General features: G+C 34.1%; 2 protein-coding genes across 3 annotated transcripts in view; both read left to right on the top strand.

The window, feature by feature from the left end:
* LOC123209641 (callose synthase 9) overlaps positions 1–19,108 on the top strand; it is a 34,008-nt gene extending 14,900 nt beyond the window's left edge. Inside the window, exons 22-52 of the mRNA XM_044627766.1 lie at positions 3,889–3,975; positions 4,182–4,267; positions 4,425–4,449; positions 4,941–5,035; positions 5,157–5,238; positions 5,356–5,516; positions 5,604–5,724; positions 6,355–6,452; positions 6,538–6,628; positions 6,729–6,889; positions 6,988–7,097; positions 8,435–8,569; positions 9,383–9,451; positions 9,525–9,702; positions 10,262–10,376; positions 12,510–12,629; positions 12,982–13,097; positions 13,192–13,275; positions 13,404–13,516; positions 13,624–13,676; positions 13,750–13,926; positions 14,374–14,421; positions 14,921–15,079; positions 16,551–16,664; positions 16,740–16,828; positions 16,933–17,091; positions 17,168–17,270; positions 17,549–17,668; positions 17,882–17,932; positions 18,038–18,220; positions 18,668–19,108. Coding sequence (XP_044483701.1) covers positions 3,889–3,975; positions 4,182–4,267; positions 4,425–4,449; positions 4,941–5,035; positions 5,157–5,238; positions 5,356–5,516; positions 5,604–5,724; positions 6,355–6,452; positions 6,538–6,628; positions 6,729–6,889; positions 6,988–7,097; positions 8,435–8,569; positions 9,383–9,451; positions 9,525–9,702; positions 10,262–10,376; positions 12,510–12,629; positions 12,982–13,097; positions 13,192–13,275; positions 13,404–13,516; positions 13,624–13,676; positions 13,750–13,926; positions 14,374–14,421; positions 14,921–15,079; positions 16,551–16,664; positions 16,740–16,828; positions 16,933–17,091; positions 17,168–17,270; positions 17,549–17,668; positions 17,882–17,932; positions 18,038–18,220; positions 18,668–18,895 — 3,531 coding nt within the window. The 3' untranslated portion in view covers positions 18,896–19,108. The remainder of the gene's footprint in view (positions 1–3,888; positions 3,976–4,181; positions 4,268–4,424; positions 4,450–4,940; positions 5,036–5,156; positions 5,239–5,355; positions 5,517–5,603; positions 5,725–6,354; positions 6,453–6,537; positions 6,629–6,728; positions 6,890–6,987; positions 7,098–8,434; positions 8,570–9,382; positions 9,452–9,524; positions 9,703–10,261; positions 10,377–12,509; positions 12,630–12,981; positions 13,098–13,191; positions 13,276–13,403; positions 13,517–13,623; positions 13,677–13,749; positions 13,927–14,373; positions 14,422–14,920; positions 15,080–16,550; positions 16,665–16,739; positions 16,829–16,932; positions 17,092–17,167; positions 17,271–17,548; positions 17,669–17,881; positions 17,933–18,037; positions 18,221–18,667) is intronic.
* A 1,249-nt stretch (positions 19,109–20,357) lies between these two features.
* Positions 20,358–22,377, top strand: LOC123208874 (myb-like protein I). Of its 2 annotated transcripts, none has more exons than XM_044626489.1 (2): positions 20,358–20,611; positions 20,711–22,377. In XM_044626489.1, the coding sequence occupies exons 1-2, from the start codon at positions 20,534–20,536 to the stop codon at positions 21,971–21,973; spliced, it is 1,341 nt and encodes a 446-aa protein (XP_044482424.1). In that variant the 5' UTR covers positions 20,358–20,533; the 3' UTR covers positions 21,974–22,377. The 2 variants fall into 2 exon arrangements, with proteins under 2 accessions (XP_044482424.1, XP_044482425.1); XM_044626490.1 differs by lacking the exon at positions 20,358–20,611 and having other exon boundaries at positions 20,724–20,777; positions 20,852–22,377.
* Positions 22,378–22,738: the final 361 nt, after the last annotated feature.

Consider the following 22,738-nt stretch of genomic DNA (forward strand, 5'->3'; position numbering starts at 1 on the left):
TTCCTTTGGTAAACTGACCAATTCCCATGTTACATTCTTTTCCAAAGCCCTCATCGTCTCCAGTACAACCTCTTTCCAATTCTTATCACTGGATGCCTTCTGTATTGATTTAAGTGTCAGCAGTTTTGAAATATTCATATCAAAAGCACGGAAACATGGTGACAACTTGTCACAGGACACATAATGTGGTAGGGACCTAACACAAATATTATTAATATTAAATAACATAATGCTTGTCAGCTCCTCTCCAAAGGCCATAGCCTCTCTTTTAGCCAAAGGTTGCCAAAAAATACCAAAAAACAATACTCTTCTCTACCCTCAATCCAATCACCTTTATTTATTCTATCAATATTTAATTTTCGAATTCAAATAATATTTAAATCAAATATTTTATTTTAATCTCAAATATTATATGCTAATTTCAAAGATTTTATCCTAATTAAATATTTTTTTCAAATCATATATTTTCTTAATTAATTATTATTATTGTTATTATTATTATTATTAAATTCTAACATTAATGTAATGTACATGTTCTGACCCTTTTCTCAATGGCAATTGGGAGATAAATATTGTCATCACTTGTTTTTCGGAAGATAGAATAGTACTTGGTGATAATGTAGCTGAGATGATTGTGAAGGTTGTACTTCAGATTCTACTCCAGGTTTAGATGACTGGAGATGAGAGTCATTTAGTTGTTTATCTCTCTGAGCATTAGCCCTTCTAGAATAAATTTTTAGCACAATTTATTTAGCCATGTCAACCGTCCTCTTGTGTTCCACCCTTATCCAATTTAGGTATAGTGGGATTTGTATTAGAAGAAACATGATTAGGACTTGAGATACTTAGGACATATGATAAAGACATAGATTTAGGACTTGGGATACTTGGGACATGTGCAAGGACATAGGTATATCCTAAAAAGAGTCTTCTGCTGCACCTAAATTCTCCCTTAAGGAGTCCTGGTAAAATAAGGTTGCGTCTCAAAAAAGGTCACATCCGAACACTAGAAACCTTCTTATTAAGAGGGCAAAAACACTTATACCTCTTCTAAGTAGGAGAACAAACATACACTTGCCTGCCCTGAGGTTCAATTCACTTTAATTAAGAGGTAAGACATGCACAAAAACAGTGCAGTCAAATGTTTTAATAGGAAGGCAATTAAAATACTTTACTAAGGAAACAATGTATAAGAATAGAGTCTGGAGTCCTAAAATTTTGCACTCAGGTGAGTAACCGATTAATCAAATAGGTGGAAGTTAGGACAACTTCTCCCCAAAGATAGTGTGACATGATAATACTTAACATTAGAGTCCTAGACATCTCTAGTAAGATGTCTATTCTTCTGTTCAGCTGTTTTGTTCTGCTGTGGAGTTTCCACACAAAAAGTTTGGTGAATAATGCCATGATTTTATAGATAGGTACCTAAAACCATTTGAAAGTATTCCTTTCCATTATCAGCTCTTAAATCTTCAATTTGTTTTTGAAATTGTGTCATGATCATGTTATGAAGACTTTGGAAAACCTGATTTGTTTCAGATGTAGAATAAATAAGTTATACCCAACACAACCTAGTGTGGCAATCAATAAAAGTGATAAACGATCGTAGATGGGGTTGCTACCTTAGAGGGTCCCCAAACATCACAATGGATCCATGCAAATGGTCTAGAGCTTTTATAAGGTCTTAGTGGGTTTGATGCCTGTGCATGTTATACACATTGACAGACTTCACATTGCAAATTCAATAGATTTTTATTATTGAGCAAAATAGAAAACAATTTTTTTTAAATAACGGAAAATTGGTGGCCTAGCCTATGGTGATGTAAAATAGTCTAATTGTTGTTAGAACTAGAGATGAAATTACATTCAGACTGCAGGTTTTGGCTTTTAGATTCCATGGCTTTTCCTTCCTTCAGGTCAAAGTAGTACAATCCCTCCTTTTTTGTAATTGCCAATCATACTCCTTGAAAGTAGATCCTGAAATTCACGAGAACAAGCAGAAAACTTAGCTACACAATCTAGTTCTTTAGTGAGTTTGCTAATAGACAATAGATACAAGACAAATTGGGAACAGACAAAACAAAGGTCGTGGCAATTTTGTTTAAAAATTGGACTGTTCCCTCATGCATGCTAATGGGGCATGTATGTTTCTCATTGTGGTTCACCTTCATATTTTTCGTGGTCTATATCATGCAAGTTATAGCAGTCCTAGGGAATTTGTTTGGTGTCTCATTCCAGCCACATTAAAGAGAGACATATTGGTTATCTTAAGCTTTGAGCCTTCATAACATGGATTGTAGGAGGCAAACATGCTAGAGTTACCTCTCATGTGGTCTAAGGCCTTTGAATCTATCACCTAAGGACTATTAGACTCAATTTTAACATGAACTACTAGCATCTTCTAGAGAACAAGAACTAGTTTGATTAAACATGTTCAAATAATCCAAATGCTTCTATGCAAATGGGAAAGTTCTGGCACTTGTTTGCTTTTCTATTGCAACAGATGATTCCAGGGTCAACCATGAAGTTTGCAACATGTAGCTTTAGTATGGCTCAACTCATGATAATAATCACATCAATTTCTTTTCTTTTCTCTTCCTTCTTTTATTAAACTTCTTTGCTTATTGTAATGTTGGCCTTCTGAGCCTTTGGATGCCAAGACAAATAATGTTGATTCCTAAATTTTGTCCAAACTGTTGCTTCTCTGGTCAACCGTCATGACTCTCCTTTTGCTTTCCATTCTTCTCACCTCAACAAATACGTTCCAAATAGAAGGAAGATGCGCTTTCCTAAAACTTTGCCTTTAGCTTCATCTTACTCTTGATTCAACCCTGCTAAAAACTCGAGCAATCTTTTTTTAAAGCATTTATGTGTTTTTATTAATTGTATTGTGAATTAGTCCACTTTATTTCACAGAATAAATCTAATTTTTTCCAAAGGTTAGTTAAGGAGTTGTAGTATTGAGTTACAAACATTAGACCTTGCTTGATCTCCCTTAGCTTTGATCTGATCTCAAATACTTGTGTTAAATTACTTAGATCATAGTATGTTTCTTTAGCAACATCCCAAATTTTTGTGCTCGTAGGGAAAAACAGATGAAGTTGGTCGATTTGCTCATCATCCTCTTTTAGGCACTTTTATAGTAATTGTAAAATAGCCCATTGTTTCTCTTCCTCTAACAATAAGCTTTCATGGATTGAGACGAAGGGAGATAATTCTTCCCATTAAGCTTATCGACTGATATCTGAATGTGTGACTATCACTAACACTTTGCACATTTGGGAAGGATGGGATCTTTGTTTGATTAGATGAAGATCTAGAAAGTGTAGACTCGGATGGTAAAGATAGATTTGATGAGACTCTTCTACCTGTCATCACTGTTTTCACCATTGTTCTTAAAGCTCTGAAAATATTAGTTCTGATACCATGTTAAAAATTGGGCTTTAATTTATTTGGGCTCCAATTGTTCAAATGACTTAAGTCAATCTAATTTGGATACCCATTATATTATATAGTCTTTCATTCAATTGGGCTACTAGTTGATACTTTCCATGCATGTTGGACCTATCTAAACTTGGGTTTGTCTCTTCTTGGCTTAGTTTGAAACAAGGTCTAGTTCTTCTTGGTTTGCCCATGGGTTCACATGGGTTTTAACCAGGGTCTAAATTATTTATGTTACATTGCAACGCTACAGATAAATATATAACAATTAATTAGGATAAAGCTAAAACATTCTATAACTTCCTCGATAATAGCTAGCTTAATCCTATCAACAGCTTGACCAGATAATTCCTATAGTATATGTTGCCACTATTTTGTCTTCCGATGAATGCTTTCAGTCTCTTGCATTCAACTAATTTTTTTTTATCTTCCCTTCTTCTTTAACAGATCTATTTGTTAGATCTCCATATCTTTTACACCCTTATATCTGCTGTTTGGGGATTCTTGCTTGGTGCCAGAGATCGTCTTGGGGAGGTATGCATGTGCTTTTTTTTCTGTCAATCATTTTATCAAGGCATATTGAAGCTAATTTCTTCTAATTTTTTTGTGCAAATGCTTTATCTTAATTTTTGTGTTGCTGCCCAATGTGAATTGAAGGCATTTATAATTTTTCAAAAGCATGCCTTGTCATTTATGCTTTGATTATTATTATAGCTTCACTTTTGTGAATTGATTCCCAGATCCGATCTTTAGAAGCTGTTCATGGGCTTTTTGATCAGTTTCCCGGGGCCTTTATGGACAAACTTCATGTTCCTCTTCCGGATAGGTTGGATTTTTCTCTTCTTTTTTTTTTGGTCTATTGTATTTTCATCACAATTTTTTTTTTTGAAGGACATTGTTTATTTCTCTCTTTAATTGTTAATCAATTTTCTTTTCTCGCTGTTTCTCCAATGTGCGTCTGAATGGATTTTTTTCCTCTGTAGGAGTTCCCATCAATCACCTGGCCAGGTAAGTCACTTACGAAATTAATTTCTCTAATTCTATTTGATGGACTCCAATTAAATTTAATCATGGAATGGTTAATAGTAGTGATTATGTGGTTTAGAGTTATTATTTTCAAAATTAAGTTTAAAATGGGCGCACTTCACTCGTATCTAATATCATAATCATTGATGTTCCAGGCAGTCTATTAATTTTACATCTTCTATTTGTGTAGTCTAAATAAATTTTATTATGGAACATTTAATAGTCTTGGCTATGAGGCTATAAATAATTAGTTTGCAAAAATGTGTTTAAACTGGCTCACTTTTTCACTTATATGGAATATCATAATCCTTGCTGTTCCAAAAGCTATTGTCAGCTGACATTTTTCTACTTTGTACTTCATTACTGTCTAATCCTAGTGGATTTTCCCTTTCCTAAGTTGTTTGCTCGGTTTATATTTTACAAAATCGTGCTTGAGAAGATAATCAGGTTAATTGTGATCTCTGCATCTGAAGGTTGAAGAGAAGAAAAAGGTTGATGCTGCTCGATTCTCTCCCTATTGGAATGAAATTATTAAAAATCTCAGGGAAGAAGATTATATAACTTTCCAGTAAGTGCTGTCAAATATTCTGAAGTTGTTGCTGCTGTCCCTTGTATTCATTGTAGTGCTGCCAATTTTCTCATATTATTGGAATTGTCTTGCACACAATCGTATACCGTTGCCTTTTCAGGGAAATGGAGTTGCTTCTGATGCCAAAAAATTCAGGGAGTCTGCCACTGGTCCAGTGGCCTCTTTTTCTTCTTGCTAGCAAGGTCATTTGATTTATTGAACATTGTATTTACTTGTCATATTTAATTATTTTTCATTTTATTTGTGTAGAAATTCAATTTACAGTATAAATAAATTTACCATGTTAACATTATGTGCAGATATTCTTGGCTAAAGATATTGCTGTAGAGAATAGATATTCACAGGAAGAGCTCTGGGAAAGGATTTCAAGAGATGATCATATGAAGTTTGCAGTTGAGGAATACTACTACACCCTTAAACTTATCCTGACAGAAATATTGGATGGTGAAGGAAGGATGTGGTAAATTTTTGTTAAACAATTGGGGTTCTCTGAGAGAGTTATATTGGCATGATTAAAATTTGTGTTCTTCACTTTCTATATTTTCAGGGTTGAAAGGATATATGAGGATATTCAAAAGAGCATAGGTAGGGGGAGTATCCATGTTGATTTTCAGCTAAGTAAGCTGCCACTTGTGATTTCAAGAGTAACTTTACTCATGGGTCTTCTGGTCAGTTTATTTTTTCCTTTCCAAATTTTTGTTATATTAATGTCTTAAGGAAAATTGTTTTTACCTTTATTTTTTTCTCTCTCGGTGTTTAGTCCTTGCCCATTTATTCCTTTACGATTTGCTCAGAAATAAATTAACTTCTGTATGAGGGTTGAAATATGAACATACAAACTGGGTTCAAGCTGAACTTTGATAAAGTGATTATGCTTACTAATGTGTCAGTATTGTAGAAGGGTTTAATTTTTGTGGTTTTTTAAAAATAAATATCTATAGGTGGTTTGTTTTGTTACTTTAAATTTATCTATTGGTATATTAGATATAGAATAATCAACCCCCTTCCTTTGCCAAAACATGAATTACATGTGGTGGTGACTGTGCTGGGAGGTGTATGTATGTGATCATACTTCTCTTTCTGATAGTTAAGCACTGAAATTTCAGTATAAGCTGCACCTATCATCAAAGTTTTTCCAAAAATTGTAATAGTAAAGTGGCTTAAGTAGTTTGAGCATCAGACTTGTATGCAGATTACTAACCATGCTTTTATTAGTCTTTGTTTTTGTATTCTTTGGTATTCTTTGAATGTCCTGAAACATGTTTCACGTAATGGTATCTGAAATGCTCTTTATACAGGAAAAGGGGCAAACGGAGGAGCTGGAGAAAGTTGCTATTAAAACTGTTCTAGATCTCTATGATGTTGTGATGCATGATGTCCTTCATGTCGATATGAGGTCTATTAATAATTGGTTGCTTTTCTGTTGGACATGCTTCTTTGTGCTTTCTTCCAAAACTCATACATATGTATTTTAATTTCAGAGAAAACTATGGCCAGTGGAGTGTACTGATAAAAGCAAGGCAAGATAGTCGTTTGTTTTCAAAGTTGAATTGGCCCAAAGATGCTGAGCTGGTCTGTATTGACTTTGACTTGGTTATCTTGTTTAAGCTTTTAGTGCTATATTTTGCTTCCTATTATATATTGGATTGAGTAACTTTTCAAAGATTTGCAGAAGGAACAAGTCAACAGATTGCACTTGCTGTTAACTATCCAAGATTCCGCTTCAAATATACCAAAAAATCTTGAGGCCAGGCGTAGGCTGGAATTTTTCACAAATTCCCTTTTCATGGAGATGCCTACAACAAAGCCTGTCCGTGAGATGTTGTCTTTCAGGTTATATTTACTGTTCCTGCAGTAGGTTTGTTTTTAGGTGTGTTTTTCCACGTGGTTGATCAATTTGATATGCTTATTTCCTTCTTGTGTGCATGCAGTGTGTTCACCCCATATTATTCTGAGACTGTGCTTTATAGCATGGCTGAACTTTTGAAGAAAAATGAGGATGGAATATCAATTTTGTTTTACCTCCAGAAAATATATCCAGGTAGTTATTTGGTCACCCCATATTGTGTCTTCAGTGTGCACTTTGTTTCATGGATATTTTTCTCTACTTTAGTTTTTACTGTACAGTACTTTTTGGTATTATATATGAACTTTCTCAGGCTCAGAAAATCATTGATGTTTAATGATGTTGGCTTGTCCACTTTAACTATTATTGCTGAAGAAGTTGTTAGTTTTCTTCTTTTTTATTTTTTATTATCAATGATAAGGAGCAAGAAACAAGTGAAAATATTCAAATACTATTAGGCTCCAATTTTCTAGTACTACAGCCATCAGAGGTTGCTGAACCACTGCCTTTTTACCTTTTAAATCATGTTATTTATGTGCTTTCATCTTCAGGGATCCCATTTTGACCTTCTGTGGAGATGATGTACATTTCTTGTACTGAGGTCTACTTTAGCTCATAATAGGGGCAAACTTTTAGCTTGTCTAGTATTCTGTTTCTGCTAATACTGATGCTCAATTACCTTTGTCGCTTGTGGGGGCTGGATGTGGAATGTTTGTGGTTGTATTTACTTGTGATGTTTTCAGTGCACTTCCTTCTTCATGGATCTAGTGTCAGTTGGTGACTGATGTATTGTATCTTGAATGCTAAGGTTTGGGATTATTGCATTGAAATTTTTCTGTAGGACATGATGGGCAATGTGTGAACGGATTCTTCACATCCAATTTGCAAAGTTGATAGCCTGTGGTAGAACAGTTATATTTTTCCTATTTTGTTTGCATATTCTCTACTATATGGGATTTCATTCTATGTACGAGTTCTAAGAAATGTAGAATAATCCTGATTAGAATAATTTTTTAGATTGCTCCAAGAAATCAATTTATTGTATCCTTATTATTGATGCTGGATTTTTGTTTGTATATTATCATTGAACTATATATTCTTTAATATACTAGTGTATCCTTTGAAAAAAAAGAATGTTGGCAAATCTTAAGAAGTTCCAGCTTTGAATTGCAAAATAAAATGACAGAGAAAAGGTCTGAAAATATTGGAGGTCTAATTTTTTTGTTTTGATGGCCATTTGATCTGATAAAGCCCGATATCTGTCATCACTGGAAGGGAATCTTTAACCATTTTGTGATTTTTTTTGTTATCACGATCTGCTATTTTAAGGTCTTTCTTTTGTTTGGGGTGTGACCTTCTTGCTAGTGTTAAGTGTGTTTTTTTTTTCTTTGCTCTGTATTTCTCTATTTTCTACTTTATCAACTATTGGTTTCTGCCTGCTCTATGAAGCCAAGTTTAATGTTTGGGTCCCTAAAACTGGGTCATCATCCTCTTATTTACTACTATTAACTATTAACTTTGTTTCACTGCAGATGAGTGGAAGAACTTTCTTGCTCGGATTGGCCGTGATGAGAATTCTGTAGACACTGAACTTTTAAAGAGTCCTAACGATATGCTTGAACTACGCTTTTGGGCCTCTTATCGCGGACAAACATTAGCCAGAACAGGTTAATATTTGTCTACTTGTTCAAAATTTCTTTCTTGGCTATCTGATGACAACTTTTCTATTTAGTCTGGCAAAAATAAAAATACCATAAATTTTAGTTTTGTATCACATTCCATTTGATATCCATGTTGATAGAGAGGGACAAGCTGTTATCTTTCTTGTTGGCCATATTTAGTTTAAACGTGGGGTTCCTGGTGTTTTCCACTGCTTGCATGTGGTTCTTTATTGCGTGTGCTGTTATATTGTTAATGCATTGAGCTCTCAATACGTTCATTTTTTTGGGTATCTTGGTTACCTCCTAGTTACACTAATTGTCAAATTGCTTTGTTAAACAGTGCCTCTTTTCTAATCATCTGGTTCAACCTTGCTGTAATTGCAGCTGCCTTTACTTGGTCGTGCAAATGTTTTAGCTATGGTGTTTTCAAGTTTATGTATTCATTCTCCTCCTATTTAGTGGGTCTTTTTTTTAACAGTGCTTATATCAAATTTGTTATTCTCTTTTGTTTTGAAAAAGTTCAATTCCTTTTTGGTGATAATTGGCATGGGTTGTTGTTTATGTGATATTGTGCTGTTGAGCTTCTTGTGAACAAATTTAATTATGCTTCCATTTTCCTGCTAAAATTTACAAATTTTTTAGAGTAAATTAGTTTGATGTTTTCTCTTGTGAGTCACAAGAAAAAATTTTATTGTTTGAACGTTCATGATCATGGTGTTGTTGGCATTGTTTCTTCATTAAACAAGTTTGTTGATTTTCAATTCATTACAATCAATGCTATTTTTTTGATAAAACTATGTACTTGTTTATGTTATGCAGTTCGGGGTATGATGTATTATAGAAAAGCTCTTATGCTTCAAAGCTATTTGGAAAGAATAGCTTCTGGAGGTTAGCACATTCAGCTTTATCACCTTACCTTTTCTTGCCCTGTAAGTTGTCTCACTGTGTTTGGCAATATCAGATACGGAAGCTGCAGTTTCTAGGAGGGAAGCGACTGATACTCAAGGGTTTGAGTTATCACCCGAAGCAAGGGCTCAAGCAGATTTAAAGTTTACATATGTTGTTACATGTCAAATTTATGGAAAACAGAAAGAGGAAGGGAAGCCTCAGGCTGATGATATTGCTCGGCTGATGCAAAAGTAATTGAATTGTTCCTTATTCCTTTTTTTCATTCATGGACTTAATGTGCCATGGAACAGATGGTGTTAAGTTATCATGAAACCCAAAAACTTAAGCTCATAGGTTAGAGCTTAATAATGGTATTTAAGCTAAAACATACCCTCTCACATATGGGGCATGTGACTCAAACACAACCATACACGTAAGTATATCCCAATACATGACATTTTTGGTCAAATGGATCCTCATAATATATCAAGTTAACCCTAAAGCAAAACCTTGATCTTGCAGATTACAGTCCATAAATAGTATTTAAGTTCTTTCATAAAAGAACTGAGCATGTATCTAATATGCTACCTGTGTGTTCTCTCTGTCCAGTTTTGAAATCCTTCTCACATTTCCTGAGAAATAGCAGTAAATATGATAAAGCCACATAGTTCTCATTTCTGAACTGTGTTTTTAAATTTAGATGTTCAAGCATATCTAGAGTTAATAGTATTATACTCTGGAATTGATTTTCTTATTTCTTCAATTTATTTTACTCTTATTTTCTATACCTACTTTCACTTCTGTTTCTAGAAATGAAGCCCTTCGTGTTGCTTTCATTGATGAAGTTGAAACATTAAAGGCTGGTAAAGTACACAGAGAATACTACTCAAAGCTTGTGAAGGCTGATCTCAATGGGAAAGATAAGGTTCACTTTCCTTTATTGTTTTACTTCTAATATTTTTGCTTGCTAGCCTTTTCCCGTTCCGTAAGGTAGTAATTATCAGATATTCTCTTCCCCTCAGTGGCAATTAAGCGAATATTGGAGTCTACATATTGTTATTTCTTTTATTTTATACATGTCTAATCATAATGATTTAATTTTCTGTGAGCTACATTTTTTTCTTTGTATGAAAATGATATGCATTGGATGCCTAATTATAACTGAATAAATTTATTTTATGAAAATGTGATTTAGAGGTGTACTGACATGCAATTACTCTTAGAATAAACCCTGGTGGTATTTTCATTTGGTGTTATTGATACCATTGGATGCCACCATAGTTCCTAGCTGAAGAACTTTAATGAATGCAATTCAACAAAATAGGCACATTTTGTATGGGACCTTGTAATGGACTATTTATAATGTATTATACAGTATAGTATTGTAATAAATTATATAATACTATATGGAATGTTATATGATGTTTGGTAAAATATTGCATTTTATTAATTTTTATACAGTACCATGTTTGATGCATGAAATGTATTGGATAATAATACTTTTATCCTTAAACCAAAAAATAATTAAAAACTAATATATACTTTTCAATTAATGAGTGATAAGATAAATTTATATGAATCTTTAAATAGATATTTTAAGTGAAAACAATATATTATGTTTCACTAATAAATTAAATGTTAAATAGAAGCAGATTTAATATTGACTAAAAACATTCAAATCAAAATGCAATATGAGAAAGCAAAATTTAAATTTGTTGATCTGGATGAATATGCGGCTGATGACATTGAATACGAAGAGAAATTGGAAGAAGGTTTGGCGCTTTTCTTCTTGGTTACATACAGAGATGGTGAGCTAACATATATTGTGGCCAGGTACAGTAAATGATTTACAGAGGGAAAAGAAAGAGGGGAGTGGTTACAAAATCTTTAAGTATGGAGTGTTTGGTCTTGGTAACAAGCAGTGTGAACTTTTTAACAAGGTTGCCAAGGTGGTTGATGATATCCTCGTGGACCAGGGTGCAAAACTGGATCAGTGCATTGAAGATGAACTATCTATATGGCGATAAATGTTGTGGCCTGAGCTGGACCAATTGCTTAAAGACGAGGATGATTTGACATCTGTTACTGCCCCTTACACTGCAGCTATATCAAAATATTGGGTTGTGTTTTATGACCTTGTAGATGCACCACTTGAGTATGAAAGCTGGGGCAATGCCAATGGTCATGTTGTTCATTATGCTCAACACCCTTGCTGGTTTAATGTGGCAATACAGAAGGAACTTCATACTCCAAAAACACTGCCAAAAGTGTTTGTTATCATGATTTAACCAGGCACTTGATTGGCTGTTCAAGGGTTTCCTGTAGAAGGATTTGCTTTGAAGGAAGATGGAGTAGAGTTGGGACCCTTCATTTTATTTGTTTGGATGTCACAACTGCCAAATGGATTTCATTTATGAGGATGATGACTCACAAAAAAGATGGCATTGGAATGTGTTAGAAGGAGAGAGTAAGAAGAGGCGACTTGTTTTAGTGATTAGAGACTTCCCTTCATTTTCTGAGTGGAACGTCAACAAGCTATCGAGCTTTGAACCATTTCCTGTGGACATGATTTTTTGTAATTTAGCCTTGGGGAAAATGCTGTTGCTAAAGGAGGAATTGTTGGCCACGAGCAGTAATTTAGATAATTAAGATATTAGTATTTATTTAGGAATATGTTATCGATTAATAATATTAGTTTATTAGAAATTAGTATAATGAGAGTCCAATTAGGTTGGGTTTTTAATTGTATAAAAGTGGTGTTTTGGGGAGGATTAGGGAGAGTCTTTGAGAATCTAATTTCAACTTAGCGTTGTTTTTCAGGAGGCGGAGCACCGTAGATTTTATCTTAGTAATTGCAATCCTTATCTTTTCCCTCGACAATAATTCATTACATTCTGTATTAAAATTTAGAATTCCAATAGTACAATCCAGGGTTTGCAACATATTCCTATAATGTGGCAGCTGCATTGACTTAAGACTGCCAAACTACCCTTAGATATTTTGGTTTGGGGACTTTCAATTGGTTTCAAAATTTCATTTCTCTTTTCTGGTTTTGCAGGAAATCTACTCAATAAAGCTGCCTGGAAACCCAAAGCTTGGTGAAGGAAAACCAGAGAATCAAAACCATGCAATTATATTTACTCGAGGAAATGCAATTCAAACAATTGACATGAATCAGGTAAAAAATGGTTTTGAAGCCATTTACTATTCTTTCAAAAACTCTTAATAGTTGTTTGTTTGATGGAATATGAATCCTTGAGCTTTTGACCTTCAAGCTGATTTTGTAAACACCTAGCAAGTTTTTTGATGAGTTTGGTTAGTAGGTTTTTGTTTTTTTTTTTTAAATTCTTTGAAGTTTGTCATGAGGGTTTTAGTTGTTGATAATTAAAGTAAGATATGTTCCATCCATTTAATAGATACACATCATAATCTTCCCTTCCTCAACTCCATATCTTCCGTTTCTATGAGTGAGCTATAATAGGGTTATGCACAAGTCCCTACTTCTTTACTTACATGTTTCATTATACCAGGACAATTACTTTGAGGAAGCCTTGAAGATGAGAAATCTTCTTGAAGAATTCCACTGTGATCATGGCATTCGTCCTCCAACCATTCTTGGTGTTAGGGAGCATGTTTTCACGGGAAGGTATGTTTCTATAATATAACTATCTATTTCTCACCCTTCTCTCCTACTGAGTTTGTTGTCTTCTCCTTTTGTAATTAATCTTGATGGTCTGCAGTGTCTCTTCTTTAGCATCTTTCATGTCTAACCAAGAGACCAGTTTTGTAACTCTAGGACAACGTGTTCTTGCAAATCCTTTAAAGTAAGTTCTCTTTGTTAAGTACTCGATTAGTATGATTGAGTTAATTTTAGTGTATACTAGATGGGAATGATCACTCAAAAAAAAAAAAAAATTGTCTAATTGTTCGTTGAAATGTCCATAATGTTTAGGTGTCGTATGCATTATGGTCATCCAGATGTTTTTGATAGAGTTTTTCATATAACACGGGGTGGTATCAGCAAGGCATCACGTGTTATCAATATTAGTGAAGATATATATGCAGGTATATCTGTTTCCCTTGATAAGATACAATTATGATGGATTGTATACTAGGTTTCTGTGAAATGTTGTGTTATCTTGAATTACTTAAAATTGCAAGTTAAATTTCAGGGTTTAATTCAACTTTACGGCAAGGAAATGTTACTCATCATGAGTATATTCAGGTATGTTTCCTCTTTTTCTCTCTCTATCTCTCTGTGCATTTATGAGATTACAATTTCTTATATGAACTCACAGGTTGGTAAAGGGCGAGATGTTGGTCTCAATCAGATTGCTCTATTTGAAGGGAAGGTTGCTGGTGGTAATGGTGAACAGGTTCTTAGTCGGGATGTTTACAGGCTTGGACAGCTGTTTGATTTCTTTCGGATGCTGTCATTTTACTTTACCACTGTTGGATTCTATTTTTGTACAATGGTATGTCCCCACTACACTATATTACCATCATTGTAATTCTAGTTGGACGTCTATGAGTTTAAAAACCAATGACAATTGATAGATCAACTGAAGTATTTGTTGGCAACTAAATACTTTGTGTAATCCACAAGTATTTGTGTTCCATGTTTCTTACTTTTTTTTTTTTTTTTTTACTCTCAGTATGTGCTGTTGAAATGTATATCTCTTCAACCTGATCGAGTAGATCCCTTGGTTATTTATTTTTCCATTAGTCAGAGAACTCTTCATGACATTTTTTGTTGTATAGTGCTTAAATTTCCTCCTTTGTCTGTAATGATAGAACTTCCCAAACAATTACATCCAAAAGGGATTTGCTTTCAGTTGATGTTGGAAGCTCGATGATGGTGTTATGAATTGGATCCCTAAACAATTTCTTCTTTCTCAATTTCCTTCTTTCTGCTTGTGCAGTTAACGGTGCTGACAGTATACGTTTTTCTCTACGGAAAGGCCTATTTGGTAAGGATCTTTTTTCATGACATTTGCTAATGTTTATGAGCTATATAATTATTGAAGTTAGTAACTAATATTGTTATTGGCTAAATGTTAGCTTTTCAAATAGTGGATTATGTACATGTTTCCGGTTTTGACTGAATTACTTCTTTTGATATGACAGCTTTATAGGAAGTATATAGCTAGACAACTGAATAAACTTTTCCACTTTCTTGTCCTCGGGGAGCTTTTTATTTTTTTCAGCTTGACAGTGTTTGTTTGAATCGGATAGTTTTCAGTTTTTATATATCCGAACATCACCCCAAGGCTGATCCTGAATGTTGGACATTGTCATTTTTTGTCGATCCTGCATTGTTGTACAAATTTTTGTTTATTAATGAAGCATGTGTGTGTATTAACTTTTCCATTTTCCTTCAACCTGTTACTTAATAGAATCTGTGTTTACGTGTGTGCGTTGAGTATTTTCAGTTGACTTTCTAGGTCTCTGAAATATTTTCTTTTTCAGGCGTTGTCTGGAGTCGGTGAAATCCTCCAAGAGAGAGCTCGGATAACAAAGAACAGTGCTCTGACTACTGCTCTGAATACACAGTTTCTCTTTCAGATTGGTGTTTTCACTGCTGTGCCAATGGTTTTGGGCTTCATATTAGAACAGGGTTTCTTGAGGGTAATTACTTGTCCAATACACATGTTCCTAGCTCTTTCTTTTATTGACCATCAGATGAAGTGCTATTTGCTGGCTGGTGTTGAAGCTGTTTTTTTTTAATATTATCTGTTATTGACATCCATAATCTTGTTTTATGATACATATATATGGAGCATTACATTGTGAGCCATTTGGTATTTGTTGGTTGCTATCATCCCTGATAATGTTGGTGGTTAAATCACACAGCATTGAAGCTGTGTTTCTGATTTATGTTAATTATGGTGTGATGCTTTTTGTCTTCAATGATGTAGATGATGTTTTTTTCTAAATGTATGCTTCAAATTGTTTCCTTTTTCGTTGTTTTAAATATGTTATTGAACTGTTGTAATGTTGATCTTCTGTGGTTTTGGATTTCTTTGTACATTTTTACATAAATATCAGATTTCATTATAAATTGCTAAACCTGGCGTCTGTACAACTTTACTGAATATTGGTTATGACTGAAATTCATGGTACAGTTGTCAACTGAATATTATTGCTCTTTTATAACTTGGTTAAGATTTGTGTGAGGAAAAAGATTTTAGATCATTTCCATCATTTGATAGGACAATGGTTCCTCATTTCTTACTCATATGTGATAGATAAGATAGAATGAGGCAGAGGAGGAAAGGGGAGACAAACAGACAGAAGGGAAACAATGGATAAAATAAGATAAACAAGAAATCGTAGAAAAACCAAAAAAAGAGAGGAGAGGAACCACTGCCCAGTATTTCATATTGACAAACAGACAGAAGGGAAACAACAGATAAAATAAGATAAACAAGAAATCGTAGAAAAACAAGAAAAAGAGAGGAGAGGAACCACTGCCCAGTATTTCATATTCATTAAAGTCAAAAGCCTTTTTAAAACAACATAGGCCTATTACTATAGAGCCCAAAAACTCTATAACGAGATAAAAGCTTGAACTATCCTTAATATAGTAAACCTCACATAAATGGAACAAAATTCCTTCAACAAAGTATTTTTTGATATAACTACTGGCATAAGTGTTAAGCTTTTTTGTAAGAGTGATGTTATGTGCACTTATAATGAATACCAATTTGGGCACCAATGATGATGTGTCGCAGTGTGATTGGATGTTATTTTATTCTGAATTCAAAATCTCTTATTCACCTAGTGAAACATCAGCATTGATACTTATAATAGTACTTATTATAAGTGCACATAGTTTTATTGTTTTTGTAATTCTCCATCATTTACTTTTTCCAAGATTGAAGTTTCTTCGTAATTAGTTTTTGTTGCTCTCTCAGCGACCTGAGGTTCTCGAAATCATCTACCATATTTTGAGTTGTTTGATTTTTATATCTTAACACTGTAAATAAGACACTCTACCTTCTTTGTGCATATCATGTAGTTCAGATCTTTATTTCTTTGGCAAAGCAGCTTTATATAATTAGTTTGCTGATATACTTCTGACTAATGCTGGCTGTAGGCTGTTGTCAGTTTTATTACAATGCAGCTTCAGCTTTGTTCTGTCTTTTTCACATTCTCTCTTGGTACCAGAACACATTACTTTGGTCGGACTATACTTCATGGTGGTGCAAGAGTATGTTCTTCTCTCTTTTCCTGCTTAATTGCTTTATTTGGGTCTGTTAAATAATTAATCATTTTCTTTCTTCAGTATCAAGCTACTGGTAGGGGTTTTGTGGTCCGCCATATTAAATTTTCAGAGAATTACAGGCTTTACTCCCGCAGTCACTTTGTTAAAGGGTGGGCTCTCTATTTTTCTCATTCACACCAGACCTCCACACTCATACTGAGAGAGCTTAGCTCTAAAAGTTGACTGATCATTCTAATTTTACCTCCATCTTCAGGATAGAAGTTATGCTACTGTTGGTGGTATATCTTGCATATGGGTATGGCGAGGGTGGTGCCTTATCGTATATTCTTGTTTCAATCAGCAGTTGGTTTATGGCTCTTTCTTGGCTTTATACTCCCTATTTGTTCAACCCATCAGGATTTGAGTGGCAAAAGTAAGCAATGCATTTATATTCTCTTTCAGCTGAGTTTCTAGTGCATTTGGTTGAATAATAATTTTTCTGATTTTAGAATAGTGGAGGACTTTAGAGATTGGACAAATTGGCTTCTTTACAGAGGTGGAATAGGAGTTAAGGGAGAAGAAAGCTGGGAAGCTTGGTGGGAAGAGGAACTGGTATTTACTTTAGTTTTCTTGTTAATTATCAAATGATGTTTGCCATGAGTTTATCATGCTATGATCTTTTATTAGATTGATTTCTCCATCATCTTCTACTATGTCCTGGTGGTCAATCCTACTGTGCTATTGATACCATTTTTAACCATTCAAGTCTGTCTGGTATAATGTATTTTAGGAGCTGTTGGGCATCATTACTCGGTTGTAGTGCCACATATAGCTTAAAACTCATATGATTTATATATATTGTAATTCTTTTTTCAATATTAATGTGACAGGCACACCTTCGAACTTTGAGGGGGAGGATATTGGAGACTATTTTGAGTTTGAGATTTTTCATCTTTCAGTATGGTATTGTCTACAAGTTAGATGTTGAGCGTCATAGCACATCATTGGCGGTAAACACTCTGTTCATAAGTTTGCCCTATTTTTTTTTTACATCTTTTAGAAGCATGTGCTACACTGTCAAATAGCTTATCTTGCATGCTTAAGGATAGCATGAATTTCTTTGTGCTTTTGTTTAGTTTTAAAAGGGCCTGACCCAGGTTCAAGGGATGAGTTCATAATAGAAAGATGTCTGTATAATGTATTTGTGTTTTCAATTTGTTTAGGTCTATGGTCTTTCATGGGTTGTGCTTGCCATGCTAATACTTCTTTTCAAGGTATATATATACACTTCCTGAAACTCCTAAGTTCAGACTTCAATTTTCAAACTTAACATCATTTGTTTTGTAATCTGAATTTCCTTTACAAATATGATTTTACAGGTTTTTACCTTTAGCCAAAAGATATCAGTCAATTTCCAGCTCTTGTTGCGCTTTATCCAAGGTGTCTCCTTGTTGTTGGCTCTGGCTGGTTTGGCCATTGCTATTGCTTTTACGGATTTGTCGGTCACAGATGTACTTGCTAGTATTTTAGCATTTGTACCCACTGGCTGGGGAATTCTTTGTGTAAGTTCTCTCCAACTAAAATTTCTATTTTTTCTGTGTATTTTCCACTCGTTAAGGTCATCTTATTTGAGCATAGATAAAAAAAATGTACTTCACAAAATTTTACTCCTAATTTCTGACTAATTTCATGGCTCACATTTGTGGGACCTTTAAGTACTATCGTGTATATTATTATTGTATAACATTCTTAAATCAATAGAACCAGCATTGCAGAGAATTAGAGTGTCTTTGTAAGTGAACAAACCAAGGATTTGCATTCATGAATCAGTGTCGGATTGGCTGATTCATATTTAATTGAATTGGTTTCATTTTAATGTCAAGTTGATCATCATAAGACTGAAGAGAGAGCTGAAGAAATATTGTCATGGCTAGGAATAGTCCCATTATTTCCAGATTGCCTTCATATATTGATCTACTTTAACACGACATTGTTCCATTTTTTTGCAGATTGCTGCTGCTTGGAAGCCTTTGATGAAGAAGCTTGGACTCTGGAAATCCATCCGTTCCATTGCCCGACTCTATGATGCAGGGATGGGGATGATTATTTTCATCCCTGTTGCATTCTTCTCGTGGTTCCCATTTGTATCAACATTCCAAACTCGACTCATGTTCAACCAAGCTTTCAGCCGAGGTCTCGAAATCTCCCTCATCCTTGCCCCCAACACAGGGATATGATCTCAATCAGACAATTAGGAGGTTTATATTGTAAACCAGAGTTGCTCCATGTTTGACTAATTTGTTGAAGAGGTAGCATTAGTGTGAACCAACTGAGAATTCACTTCCTACCAGGATTTATTATCAGCTGAGCTGTCTTTCTAAATATCTATTGTAGTATTGATTGTATAATTACTTAATTAGTCATTTTATTAAAAATTGAATTAATTACAATTTCAAAATTTATTATTTTTTGGATTAGATTAAACATAAGATTATTGAATTAAAATCAAATAAATGAAGTTATAAACTTGTAATACCTACCTGACATACCATATGGGTTCAATTAAGTCATGCATTGCAGCCACACACTGAAATTCTGCATACTATGAAATCGCATAAATTTTATGTGATGGTTAATAATGAAAATATTTGTAAATTTTACACACACACAAACACATCAGAAGAGACTTCCACCTCAATTCACATGGAAACAAAGTACGAGCATGCTTAATAATGAAACGTGAAAACATAATTATAATAATATAATTTAGAAACGAAAACTATAGTTGTATAAAAGAGTCTTCAAATGAATTGTTATGCAATAAATGGAAACCATATAAAGATAAAGAAAGAGTATCACATGGGTTCAATGAGGCATATCACATGGGTTCAACATTACCCATTCCATACGGCAACTTAAATGTCAAAATTGTTGAATCTTAGGATAATATATAAAGCCAAATTTAAGATGAGTTGGAATATATGAAATAATAATTATAATTAATTTAGTTAATAATTCAAATTTCTAGTTGGGTATCTTTATCATACTTTATATTATTCCTTTGGACAATATATTCTTTTGTGATGAGTGATGGAAAAAAATTGTTCAATTTATATATCCTACTCAATTTTAACTGTTTTTGGGTCAAATTTTGATATTGGTCAATATTACTTGTGCTACATTAATACGAGTAACAATGTGTCAATTAGTGATGGTGTTGAGTTGTGAATTTAAAAGAATAATATTATATGTATATATTTTTTATATATAATTTATATATACATATGATATATTATTATATAATTTTATTTTTAATTTAAAATTATTTAATTAAATAATATATATTATTTATATTATTAAATTATGTATAAAATATATATTGGTATAATTTTATTGGAATCTGAAAATAGAATCTCTTTTATATAGTGTGCTTGACGGTTTCTTTATCAATTACCTTACGACAATAAAATACTAATTACAGTAATTAATTATATAATTTCCCAAATATGTGATTGTGCAATTAACGCAACCAAACCGTCTTTCTCCCCAACCTAACCGACACCAACTCTCCACGTATTACCCTTTGTCCTACTCCTTCTCCAACACGAACTTTCAATCTCAACCCTCCATTTCTCATCAATTCCATCCAGCCGTCCATCCCATCTTCTCCTCCACTTTATAGACATCTCTCACCACCTCCTCTTGCCATCAGCAAATCATAAACAAATCTCAGCCTTTCAGATCTAAACGAGAAAGAAAAAAGAAATCTCAAAAAGAAAATTCATCTGAAATTCACTACCAAACAAAATCAAATTATTTTTAAAATTAGGGTTAGGGTTTGGGTTTGGGTTTCAATTTAGGATTTCACATATTCAATGAACGATCAGCAAACACAGATGATGATGAATCAAGCTCAGATCATGAATCAACCGCCTCCGCCTCCGCCGCCGCAGGTAATTTGTCGGTTTCTTAATTGTCGTGGTTGTGATGTTTGTTGTTTTCGTCATTATTGTTATCAATCTTACAAGACGATGAGTCGGGATCGTTTTCAGGTGATGAATCAGCCGCCTCAATTGCCGATTCAGTCCCAGTCTTTGATCTTGAATCGTGGCTACGTCGGTAATAGTAATAATAATCTTAGTAATAATAATCTTAGTAATAATAATAATACTAATAAACTGAAGCCATGGCAGACTTTGCAGCAAAACCCTACCAAGATTGGTAATTATGGTATGTCTAAACCGAGGATTAATAATAATAATAACAATTGGAAGGGGAAGAAGATGAAACATAGTGTTGGTCAGGGTAGTAACCAGGGGTACAACCCTCCAACGCTTCATGAATTGCAGTCTCAGAACCGTCAAAAGACAAGGAAGTTTTACCCCAATAAGAAGAAGTTTAATAATAACGGTAATAATAACAATAGGTTTGCCCCATATGCTCCGCGTAATACTACTTCTTTTATTATTAGAGCCAAGAAGTCTGGTGGAATCGCTTCCTTGGTTTCTCCTTGCCCTGTGACGCCAGCAGTCTTGCCAACTCCGATATTTTCACCTTCAAGAGAGGTGTTGGGTGACATGGCAAAAGAACAGTGGGGAGTTGATGGGTATGGTTCAATGAAGGGTTTGATAAGGTTAAGATCTGGAAATGAACTTGAGAATGAGCATGATGAGGAAGATGATGATGATGCTAATGGGTCCAGTGAGAGTGATGTAGAGGAGCATATTGAAGTTGAGAGGAGATTAGATCATGATTTGAGTCGTTTTGAAATGATATATCCGAATTATACTCGTAGCATTGCAGGAGGAGATTATAATAATGTTTTGGAGAATAGAGTGGATGATCAGGATAGTCATATTGCCCAATTGGAGGAGGAGAACTTGACTTTGAAAGAGAGGTTGTTTTTGATGGAGAGAGAGATGACTGATATGAGGAGAAGGTTGCTGTTTCTCGAGAGACAGAATAATAATCATCGAAGTGGTGTGGGTGGGGAAGATGTTAATGAGGAGGTGGTGGAAAATGGGTCGGAGAATGAGAGTGAAAATGGGTCGGATGTTCGTGAGTGTAAAGAAGACAATAATGAAGATGTTTGTGTGGAAGAGTTTGTACCTGATGACATGAAGAAAGAAGAAAAAGATGGAAAAAAAATTAAGAATGAGTTTGTTAATGAAGCCTTGATAGCAGAAGAGGATGATCCAAAAAAGGTGGAAAAATTGGATGATGAAATGGATGCAGAGGATGAATTTAAGAGAGCAGAAAAACAAGAAGCTGGGAATGGAATTCAAGAAAAGGGCACAGATGAGCAAGCATGTTAAGAAGAGCATTGATGGGGACTACTTTGTTTGTTCTGCCAGTATATATCCTGGTTTTGATAGTAATTTGGGAATGTTTTGTGCAGCTTATGGATATATGGCGTCTATGTAGATGTAACATAGCTCCTGCTTTGTTTTTCTTTCGTCTCTTGTTTGTCTTACAGGGAAAGAGAGGAAGGCTGGACTGGTTCTCCATTCTTTACTCTTTTTGACTTAGGTAGTGGGTAGGCCTAGTTTCTTTCGTTCTCTCCTTTACTTTCTGGGTTTAGTTTTCTTTCTGCTAGGATAGTTGAGTTTTCTGTTGGAGACATATATCTGTATGCCTGTTGAAATGTACAAGGTAAATCAATGGACTGTTGTGTACCTGAATTTCTTTTGCTTAATATCATCAAGATCTTTTCAATGTAGTTATTAGTGTTGTTTATTTTACCTTGGAAATATGTTTAATGGGAATGAAGTACTTCTACTGATGGAATAATATCTAATCAGTAAATTAATATTTCTCTTATATTATGTTTCAGTTTTTCTTATTTTTCCCAATTCCAATGAGATTTTTTGGCTTCTGTGCCACAATTAACTTCCTCTATCCTGTCTAATATGGATGTCCATTTAATTGTCTTTGTCATAGTTCTGCAAGTTGTGAGCATGAGGAGAATGTGTTAAGATCTTGACCAGTGTAAGTTCTAACCAATTTAAATACGCATGTCTTATAAACTTCAATACAATTGATTGATTTTTGCATCTGTGCACTTTACCTTTATTAGTTAT

This window comes from Mangifera indica, chromosome 2 (genome assembly GCF_011075055.1).
Source record: "Mangifera indica cultivar Alphonso chromosome 2, CATAS_Mindica_2.1, whole genome shotgun sequence".
In the NCBI taxonomy this organism is placed as follows: domain Eukaryota; kingdom Viridiplantae; phylum Streptophyta; class Magnoliopsida; order Sapindales; family Anacardiaceae; genus Mangifera; species Mangifera indica.